The following is an 11,285-nucleotide window of genomic DNA, read 5'->3' on the forward strand; positions in this document are numbered from 1 at the left end:
CTAGTATATATATATATACATATATATATATATATATATATATAAATTCTAAAATACAAAAGAGTTGTAATTTCAAATTAAAATAAAAATTAGTCCTGTATTTTAATTAGGCCCGATTCCGTGAATCCGTTTGGGAAGATCCCAGTCCGCATCTTCGCGACCCTCTCCGCCTAACTGAAAGTCCACTGCTGTCTGCTCAAGAGCAAACAGCTTTAAATACGAGCCCAGCTCCATCGTCAAGGCTCACTCGGTCGACCACAAAAATGGCTCAAACCGCCATCGACATTGCGTTGAGGAAGTTTATTGCCACGACAGATCGTGTGAGTCAATTTGAGGCAAAGATCCAACCTATAGATGCCCCAGAAACCACCCAGCCCTCTCCTACCACGTGTCAAGTGCGTCGCGACAAAATTCGGGCTTTGTGGGAAAAGGTGGAGAAGAGTTACGAGAGCTGCTCCGAACTGCTCCCCGTGTCCGACGACGGCGCGGACACGTCAACGGTGTTAGAAACTAAGTATAGCTACTGCTACTCCGTTTATTCCAGGTGTGTGGCCCAGCTGCAGGAGATAATAGAACGGGGCGCGGCCCAGCCAACTCTGGCTTCCAGCAGCGTCCACACACCCCCTTCCACCGGGTGTCGTTTACCACCGGTAGACACCGAGGTGTTTGCGGGCGATTATCTTCGTTGGCCCACGTTTAGAGACCTTTTCACGGCGGTATATATTCATAACCCTCGTCTCACCCCGGTGGAGAAATTGTTCCACCTACTCTCCAAAACCACTGGCGAAGCGCACGCCATTGTTTCCAAGGCCCCGCTCGCCAATCAAGGTTTCATCTCGGCGTGGCGAAGCCTCACCGACCGCTTCGAAAATCGAAGATTATTGGTAAACAGCAAGTTGAAAATCCTCTTCAACATCCAGGCTGTCCCTCAAGAATCGGGAGTCTCGCTGAAAGAGCTGCAAAGCACCATCCAAAGCTGCCTCACCGCCCTACAGATGTCCTCCATTCAAGTTGAGGCTTGGGATTGTCTTTTGGTGTATATGGTTTCCTCAATGCTTCCCAAAGTAACCCTTTCTCTGTGGGAACAATCCATCCACAATAAAGACAAAATTCCAACTTGGAACGAGCTAGACGCGTTTCTAACCGAACGCCATCGTACGCTGGAGGCCATCGACGACGTTACGCCTACCAGCTCACGGCATTTTCCGCCAAAGATGGCGACTCCGAGGGCCCCAGCGCCCCGGAAACATTCTTCTGACTCCAACACCCAGAAGGTGTGACCTGTGTTCCAGGGAAAACCACCCCCTGCGAAAATGTCCCCGTTTCCTCAAAATGACCGTAGTCGAACGATCAAATATCGTCCGAAGAAAGCAACTCTGCTTGAATTGTTTGGCACGAAGCCATCAGCAGCGGGATTGCCCCAGTGTTAACTCCTGCCTTACATGCCGCAAACGGCATCACACCCTGCTGCATCCCAAAAACTGTTCCTCCAGTGTTCAGATTGCTCCTGAACCTTCCAGCCCAGTAACCGCACCGATCCAAAGGATATCCGCGTTCTCCACGCGAATCACTTCTCCCAATGCCTTAAATTACTGGGTACCCTACAACATCAAGAGCAGACGTTCCCGAGGTATTACCCTACCCATGCCGAGTGTGCAGCGGAGTCCATCCGCTTCGAAAATGCCACAAGTTCCTCAGGCTTAGTGCTGAGAAGAGGCTCAGCGCGGTGTCCACCAAACGCTACTGTTCGAACTGTTTGGCCCACGAACATTCCCAAGGCAAGTGCCGCAGTGGTGACCGATGCAAGACGTGCAATCAGCATCACCACACGCTTCTGCATATGCCGGGAAGTCCAGTTCCCGCACCCCGATTGCAGCATCGGATTACTCCGTGCTCCCAATTCGCTTTATTTACTGACCGCTCTTCTAAATGATACATTTTTTTTTCCAGTCCGCTTCGAGAAGATGCCACCGCTTCGCACCATGCGAACGCTCTGATCAGAGGTCCAATCCAACCGATTCCGAGGTTGCCACCGAACTTCATCCGCTACCGACGTCGACGTCTCCTCTACGATCCTGGGCCTCTCCCCCGCCCTCCTCAGCCACTCCACGGCCTCCGTCCACCGCACCACTCCGGTGCGCATAGGCAATTTCCGCCGCTAGCCTGGACACCCTGCAGAACGCGACAGTGCTTATACAGAACGAATATGTTGCAACCCGAGTTGTTGCAAGGGGGGGGGGAGAATGTTCACGGCAGAAGGCCCTTCGCGGCGGCCGCGGCGCCACCTCTGTCCACCGAGCCTACAAAGCTTAGGCCGCTCTTGCACTCCCGCAAGTCGGCTCTTCGCGCACGGCTCATCGAGCTAGTATAAGCGCTCCCGCGCCCACTCTTCGATGTTCGCGAACGCCCGCTCCCGAGTTCCCGATCTTCGCTCGCTGCTAAGCGAGCTGAGGGCCCGCTCTCGCACTGTTAAGCGTAGCTTATCGGTCGGGAGCGCGGCCCTTACATGTAAGCTATTTAGTACCATGTATGCAGCGCAATAAAGCTGACGATTTTTGAATTGCCCACGACGCCCCCGCCTTACTCTTCAACTTCTCTTGCGACGTGGGAATTTTCACTTTGGCTACATTTTCCAATACAGGATCTTCAGCGGCAGGATCGCCCCCTTACAAACAGGGAGCTATAGGATATAGAAGTCCGATTTTCATATAATTTTACACAAAATTTTAGTGTAATATGATGTTATTATTTATGTACAATTTTTGGATCTCTCATTTTATCCATCGAAATATAATGCCAAATTAAATTTTCTTCGAATTTGTCGAGCGCACTTTCAGTATCATCTAATTTTCTTTTGAAAGTTACTCTCTCAGCCTCATTATTTGGGGTGTCTTCCAGAGCCGACAATCGGATAAGCCAAACCTTTGAATCTGCTTCTAGAGCTGTCATACAGCCTTCAATATTCCTACGAACTGTTTTATAATGACATATTGCTATAGTGGAAATTCCATCATTACCTATTACTCTTTTGTCATCCTTATTATCTAAAGTTTTTTAAATTTTTAATGTACTAACTTCATGCCCTCTCGACCTAAACATGTACATGCAATCACTGTCTTGTTGTCCTGTGAACAAACAATTTTTATTTTATTAAAAGTAATCTTTTCCAAACAACTTCGTTTCACTCCCTTATTTTTCTTAACACATTTTTCAGGCTCGCTACTTACACTCGCTGCTGTATAGGCATACATTTTCGAGCGAAGACCCACAAACTCTGTCGTTGACCTACCTAGCAGTTCATCTTTGAAGAACCCTAAGCGCTTCTTATTACACTGCTGGAAATTATATAGTCTAGCCAATTGATCTGGATATTCAGATGTATCAAATTTTAAAGCAACATCTTTACGAATGTCACTATATAAATCCTCCGTTTTAATAGAGTAGATAAATGAATCTGTATCCATATAATTTATTTTAAGTGCATTTTGAAATTTGGGTTTCATATATGAGTAATGAAAATCATACATTTTCCATTTGGATAACTACAACTCTACAAAACACAGGTATGTTGGCTTATCACAAACGTTATGAAGTCTATTCATTTGAATTGCATACATGTTTTCACTAAACTTTGTTGCACTATGAAAATTGGACCTGGCTATTAAGTCCCTCGCACATAATGTAGGACGCCCACCTTGGGGACCCACAGGTAAGGCTTCCCATTCTGTTACTAGGCGAATGTCCTTGCGCTTTAAGCTATTCTCCATCGTCTACCCGTAGACACTGTTGTTTAAAAGCTTAAAAAAGTCTTTCTCAAAATTACTTTTAGCCCTAGTCCTATGCTCTGTGTTAATATCAATATATTTCTTAAGCCAAGGTTTTTGCTTTAACTCGAGGATACTATGTACCTTTTTGAGCTCTAAGCCATTATCTATACACTGCTTTAAAGTTTTACAGTGTACGATATATTTGGTTTCATCACAAAGATCGGCTATTAATTTTGGAGTCTATGAGGTTTTTGAAAGGAGCCTGCTTACATGACAGAAAGGCAGGTCATTGTGTTCATTGTGAAGCGAGAATGGATATTTCAAGTCTACCTCAAAAATATTTATTTATTTATTTATTTATATAAAGCTAGCGATTGGTTGTAAACTAAAGGCGAACATAGGATATTGAGCATAGGCTGCTGTGGCCTACCGCTCGATTATATATATACAGATTTTAATATTATACAAAGGACTTAAAGGCTAGATTTTGTGGGTGAGGTTGGCTTTGTGGAGAAAGGAGAGGATTTTCATTGCATAAAGGGCAAGTGTTTTGTATTGTTCTATTAATATAGTGGGCGTTTGTGATTTGTGTGTGGCCTAGACGTAGTCTATTGATTATTATTTGTTGTTGTCTGCTAAGGTTTGTGGTTTTGAGGGAGTAGTTTGAAGGGGTGTTGAGTGCAATATGTTTGTACCAATGGTTGCATTGGTTTTGCAGATCTTTTTCTATGTGACTGTAGTAATTTTTGAGGTGTTGTGCGATATCTTTGGCTTTGAAGTTTTTGGTAAGAATGAGTGGATAATTGTAAGCTTCCTTGGCTGTTCTGTCCGCTCTCTCATTCCCTTTTATGCCTATATGGCTTGGGATCCAGATAAGTATAATTTTGGGGAAGAGTTTGGTTATTATGTTTCTCATTGCGCTGGGGTAGTAGGAGTGGTTGTTGGAGTTGGTTATGGCTCTTAAGGAAGATAGGGAATCAGAGCATATAGCGAACTTCCCTGAATTTTTCTTGTAGAATTGTACCGCTTCTAGTATGGCTATAGCTTCGCTTGTGAGGACAGAAGAGTAATAGGGTAGGAGTCCGGTTTTAATGGTGTTGTGGTCGTTGGTTGTGCTAAAGCTAACAATGTCGTTAGTCTTTGAGCCGTCGGTGTAGAGGATTTGATGGTTGGGGAGGGAGTTTTTTATAGAGTGGAAAAGTTGGTGGAAGGTTATAGGGGGTGTGGTGTTTTTGTTGTTGTGGGATATGGATGTGTTTGTTGGATGGGTAGTTTTCAGCAGGGGAGAGATGGAGGGATAGGGATTTGCAGGAGTCAATTATTGTATCAATTGTGCTGGGGTACCTATATTTTTTTTTTTTTTCGTTTGAGGAATTTGCCAATGGATCATGCGAGTGGATCAGTTTAGTTGCTAGTTTGCTAGTGTGGTATTTTTGTCTGATTAGATTAGGGCTTATTTTTGATTCAGTCAGCAGATTATTTGTTGGTGTTGTTCTGAAGGCACCAAGCGCTGCTCTTATAGCTGCGTTTTGTGAGGATTTGAGTCGGTTAAGGATGGAGCTTGGAGCTTTCCCGTAGATGGGTAGGCAGTAGTCTATTTTGGAGATGAGGAGGGAGTTTGTGATTTGGATGAGGGTGGCGGTGTTGCAATTATATTTTTTTGAGGAGAGGTATTTAATGATGTTAAGGGGATGGGAGAGGGATGTTTTTAGGTTGTTTATGTGAGAATGCCAGTTGTACCGGTTGTTGACTGTCAGGCCAAGGATTTTTATGGAGTCGGTGGTAGGGATGTTAATTGAGCCAGTGACTATTTTTGCTGTGCAGTTTCTTTTTCGGCATATATGTAGGACTTGACATTTCTCTAGAGAGAGGGGGGATCCAGAGGATGAGCACCATTCTCGGATATGTTGGAACAGGGTTGTAAGATTGATTTGGGGGTTTTCGTTCCGGTTGTGTTGGATAATAAGATGGAAGTCGTCGGCGTAGGCAGTGAACTTGACTTGTTTTGAAAGGGAGATAATGTCGGTTAGGGAATTGTAGGCTATTAGGAAGAAGATGACTGAGATAGGGGAACCTTGTGGGATACCATTATCGAGGGGGAAGCTATGGGAGAGGGATGTGCCGTTTTTTATTATTATTTTCCGGTTGGACATAAAGTTGTGGACGTATCTTATAAAGCGGGGGCCTAGTTTCCAATCCTCCAACTGACGGATGAGGGTGTGGATGCTAATTTTATCAAGGGCTTTAGCAAAGTCAAGAGATATTATTGTTAAGTATTTTTTTAGAGACAAAGATCTGGTTGCTAGATGATCTACGTAAAGTAGACTATCTAGAACAGATTTGCCTCTTTTGAAGCCGAATTGGTTGTTATGAATGAGTTTGTTTGTTAAAACAAACCACCATAACCTTTTCGCTAGGATTTTGTCCACTTTGGCCATGGAAGGGTTGAGTGAGAGGGGGCGGTAGGAGTTGGGGTTGGTTTGGGGTTTATTGGGCTTGAGGATGGGTAGTACGAGGCTGATTTTATAGGATTGGGGGATGTGGGAGTCTAGGATGTTGTTGAAGTGGTGGAGGATTCGAAGCTTATAGGAGATGGGTGCATTTTTAATCATAGGATAAGAAATGCGGTCTAGGCCAGGTGTGTGTCCTTTAAGAGAGTTTATGGATGCGTTAAGTTCAATAAGTGCAATGTTTTTTTCAATTTCAAGGGCTGTTGGGGATAAGGGGTAGGGACAGGGTGGTGTAAGGAGAATTTTGTTGGTGCGGAATTCGGTAGGGAAGTTGGAGTCCTTTGCCTCTTTTGACCATAGGTCTCCGAGTGTATTGCCTATTTCGGTTGGATCTACAGAAGTTGTTTGAGTGGAGGGGTTGTGAATGCTATGTATGTGTTTGGAAGGGTACATTCCACAGAGCCGTTTAATGTTCGCCCACATTTTTGTTGGGTCGGAGTTTGGGTGGATTGCAGATGTGAATTTTAAGATGGAGGATTTTTTGGCTTCCCTAATGGATTTTCTGAAGATGGCACTAGCTTTTTTGTATTCGATTATGTTTTCAGTGCTGATGTTGTTTTAAAGTTCGCCATTTGAGGTTTCTATTTTTTTCTGTAGAGCTAGAGTTTTGTTCCACCAGGGAACAGTGTGTGGGAGGGAGTAGGTGGTGTTCTGGGGTATGGATAGGTGGGCAGATTGGATTAGGATTTTTTTAAGAGTAGCTGCTTCCTTGTTTGTGTTACTACTGGGTTGATTATGAGTGGACTGATTGGAAATATGAGTACTAAAGAGGTCCCAATTGGCATTTTTAAGATTGAAGGAGGGTTTGGATGTGAGGTTCGGGGATGAATGTGTAGGGAACATTGAGATTAGAATAGGGAAGTGCTCACTTCCGTGTAGATCATAGAAGACCTTCCAATAGATCTCTGGGGCGATATTGGCTGTGGCGAGAGAAAGGTCGATGTGTGTAAATGTGTTGTGTGTCGAATAGTGGGTTGGAGATTTGTCATTTAGTAATGTGTAGTCGGATCTGTCAAGGAATTTAGCTATTGTGATGCCTCTAGAGTTGGATCTAGGGGAGCCCCAATAAGGATGCCAGCTGTTAAAATCCCCTAGTACGATAGTAGAGGGGGATGTAGGGGTTAGAACATTTTCTAAGTTTTTAATGTTGAATTGTTTGGTGGGGGAAATGTATGTGCATATGAGATCTATTTTTCTTTTTGAATTAATTGTGACGCAAGTGGCTTCAAAGTCTGGGCTGAGGGTTTTATTGGAGTGTGAGATGGAGTTATGCACCAATAGTGCTGCTCCTCCGAAAGCGTTGGTGCTGTCACTGCAGTATAGGGAGAAGTTTATGGGGATTGGTAGGGAAGATGTATTGGTGAGGTGGGTTTCTTGGAGTGATATGATTTGGGGGTGGTGATGCTTAATGAGGATTTATAATTCTGAGTAGTTTTTTCTGTTGCCTTTGATATTCCATTGTATAATATTTAACATGATTAAAATGTGTCCATTTCCCCCGAGTCGCCAGATGCGTCAGAGTTATTTTTGGTGTTTGGCTTAGGTTTTTTAGCATCTTTTTTCATGGAAGCAAATAATCTTTTAGGTGTGTTTAGGGGTAGGGTTTTTATAGATTTGTTTAAGGACTTAGTGGTTGTGGAGGGTGTAATCTTATTGGTTAAGTTGTTACTGGAGCTGGGGTAGATGTCGGCGTATGATATAGGTGGTGATCTGGTTATTTCGTGGTTGCTGGGTCCGGGTCCTTTGAGTTGTTGAGGTTCATCTGCGTTCCGGCTTTGCTGGGAATTTTGGTTCTTGATGACAGATGAGTAGGAGTGCGGTGTGTTATCTGAGGTGCGGGCCTTGACGATTGCGTGGGCTGTTTTGTTGTCGCATTTGTGTGTCCTTTTTATGGCTTGAAGCTCTTGTTGCGTGAGGAATACTGGGCATTTTCTGCTAAAGGAGTTGTGTGGGTTTGTTTGTTTTTGCTCTTCGTTAAAATTGATGCATTTCTGGGGTCTTGTGCATTTTTCGTTTGTATATGGCTCTAGGTGTTGTAGTGATCCGCAGTTGTAACAAATTTTGTTGTTATTGCAGAATTTGTTAAGGTGGCCGAATTTATAGCAATTGTTACATCTTAGCGGCAGAGGGATATAGGTCCTGACCGCTGTTCTCTGGTAGCCAATCATGATGTAGTCGGGAAGGTTGTGTGTGTTAAAGGTGATAGTAATGAGTCCAGTCTCTTTAAGAGAGCCGTTGTCGTGTTTTAATATCTTCCGTACGTCAGTTACTTGTTGTGCCGCTAGTTCTTGTATTATGATGTTCTCTTCAATTCCTCTTAAGTCGTTGGAGTATATTACACCTTTGGTGCAGTTAAGAGAGCTGAGTAGTGTAACTGTGACGTTTATGGTAGGAGCGAAACTTTTGAGCTGCATGAGTTTCAACGCTTGTACATTTGTTTTTGTTTTAATGAGCAGTGATCCGTTGCGGAGTTTCTTGCATTCTTCAATTTCTCCACCACAGGCAAAATCAATTTGTTTTTTAATGAGGAAAGGGTTGACGTTGTTGAGGTCAAGGCCGGGGTCAGATCTGGAGACAATTAGATACTTAGGTCCTGGGGATTTCAGGAGCTGTCCAGTTGGTACAGCATTTGCTGGGTCGGGGTCAGGGGGGTCCCCCATCCCTACGACTCTGACTTGTACCGTTGGTAGTTTTTTCAGTTCTCTTGCACTTGTACTTGTACTTGCACTTGCACTTGTACTTGCACTTGCGGTTGTTGGTAGTTTTTGTAGGTTTTTACTTGTATTTATTATTTTATCTTTTTTACAAGCATCCACATACATTAAATATTCTGACTCCTTACTCGGGTCAAAATCTTCAAGATACTTGTGGTTTGCTTTGGTATATCTATGACTACTTTGAACAAGTTCCCCTCGAATTCCAGACTGAATATATGCAAACATATCAATATCAGTCAGTAATTCGAGGGGTATTCCTGTAGTTTTCAACATCGCATCCCATGACAAGCCCGGAGTTATATAATAATGAGCAGGATCGAGTTGGTAGATATTTGAACAAATAGCCCTAACGTTCTGAAAAACGTCTGTGAGCAACAAAACATCTGTCTTTAAGTAGAGTTCCAAATAATCTCCAAGTGTTTGACAGTTGAAGTGACTCCAAACCTGAACGACATGATGATAATCAGCTTCAGAGCATTCGGAGTCTGTTAATTTACTATAAAATTTTTCGCGAGGTGGGAGAGAGGTTTATAATAATTTTTGATCAGAATCCAAGTATTCATATGGGAATACACCTTTCCTACGAAGTAGGGAACAATTTTTTTCGTTTAGAAATTGATTTCGAAGAACTTTGAAATCCCCTTCATTTCAATTTCCTGCAAGTGTGCCTAGGCTAGAGGGCATGAAGCGAATGGCATCTAAAAATCTTATTTCCATCTTATTTTTCACTAATGAAATATATTCTGATATGGAAATATATTATTCCTTATTCAAAGGAATTATTTTAACTTCTAACTCAATCTCCCCGAATTCTTTCACAAACAAGTGTGAATCGTATTTGGAAAGATTGTGGAAGAAAACAGGTATAAAATCTCCTGTCTTGTATTTAAGGTTGCACTCACTATGTGCTGCACCTCGAAATTGCCCTATAAAATGGCAGTGATCCCTGAATCTATCGCTACCTAAAATTCCCTTACATGTATGACAATTAACGGCCTCGTCAAAATCATTCGAATCCTGTGCTCTCATTTGTGTACTACAACATAATTCATGTAGTTTTGGTATATAGCGGACAAATCGAATTTAAACTATCTACAAAAGTGTGCCTAACATTTAATCCGGTCTAAGATACAAATTTTTCTAAAGAGGGGTCGAATGAATAGGCGAATAATAGGCAAAGGCTACCGGGACATGCTTTTTTACTAATTGAGTTTTTTCACTTACATCTATAGTTGTGGGCTCTTCGAAGTCTGAATACACAGCGAAGGGCACCTCCAGCTGGCGATGGACATTCTTGAAGTTGGCTACATACATATGTATATATTTATTTATTTTTCTTTTATTTATATTTTTTCTTATTTTATTATTATTATTATTTGTATATTTATTTATTTATTTATTAATTTATTTATTTATTTATTATTATTAATTACTTAATTAATTAATTTTTTTTTTTTTTTTTTTTTTTTAGTGTGCTTACCCGGAAATATTCTTGATCCACACATAATGTCCGGCTATCGGTGGTTGGTCCATCCAGATATAATAAATTAATATGGTGTTACTTCTCCGTTTCATTTGTAAAGAGGGTCCAAAAATAGTGTCCTTTTCTTCGCCATACCCAAACACATTAAGACTTATGGGAGAGTTTTGTTTGACAAATACATTTATTTTATCTGTTTTTATTGGGAATGTTAACCCAGTAAAATCGATCCTGATGTTGTTTGTGTGTATGATGGTTGATTTGATATCAACACCATAAACACTACACCGCTCACCCTTTTCCTTTGGGTTTAATCCGGATACGATTGCACACTTAAAACAGAAAACATCCTTGTTCTGTACATTGATGCATGCTCAACGGGCTTTAAGGCGTGCAGGTTGATCGAAATATTCCGATACTTTGAGAGGAACACATTGAAGCATGTTAAACTCCACCCTAAGTATGCATCTTAGGGTCCATCCACTGTCGTTCTCTTGGAACTCATTCATTTTCGATTTTATACTATCCGTATGGGAATCGTATAAATCAAAGAAGTTGGATGATATCGTAACCAAAGTCATCTTATTTTGGAACGATTAAATTTCCAGTTGCGTTTCATGTTCTTTTATTAACATGTATTCCGCAAACAGCTCAAAATTTATTTTTGAAGCTGTATGGAAACTGAAGACTCTTCCAATATGAGGGAGCAGCGCCTGGCCCGCTTCATACAAAAATTGACCAGGAATCCTTAGAGCTGCTCCGTCATTCGTAAACATATGTATATGTACATATAACATGGTGATGCCATTAT

General features: G+C 42.1%; 1 protein-coding gene across 2 annotated transcripts in view; it reads left to right on the plus strand.

The window, feature by feature from the left end:
- The window catches only part of LOC147644963 (uncharacterized), a 28,478-nt gene extending 17,971 nt beyond the window's left edge, over positions 1-10,507 (plus strand). For both annotated transcript variants that reach the window (XM_086836650.1, XM_086836647.1), the window contains exon 4: positions 10,466-10,507. In XM_086836650.1, the coding sequence (XP_086692776.1) occupies positions 10,466-10,490 (25 nt within the window). In that variant the 3' untranslated portion in view covers positions 10,491-10,507. The remainder of the gene's footprint in view (positions 1-10,465) is intronic.
- The last annotated feature ends 778 nt before the right edge of the window (positions 10,508-11,285 follow it).

This window comes from Drosophila serrata, unplaced genomic scaffold, assembly GCF_035046125.1.
Source record: "Drosophila serrata isolate PLE 108 unplaced genomic scaffold, ASM3504612v1 contig_47, whole genome shotgun sequence".
NCBI classification, from domain to species: Eukaryota; Metazoa; Arthropoda; class Insecta; order Diptera; family Drosophilidae; genus Drosophila; species Drosophila serrata.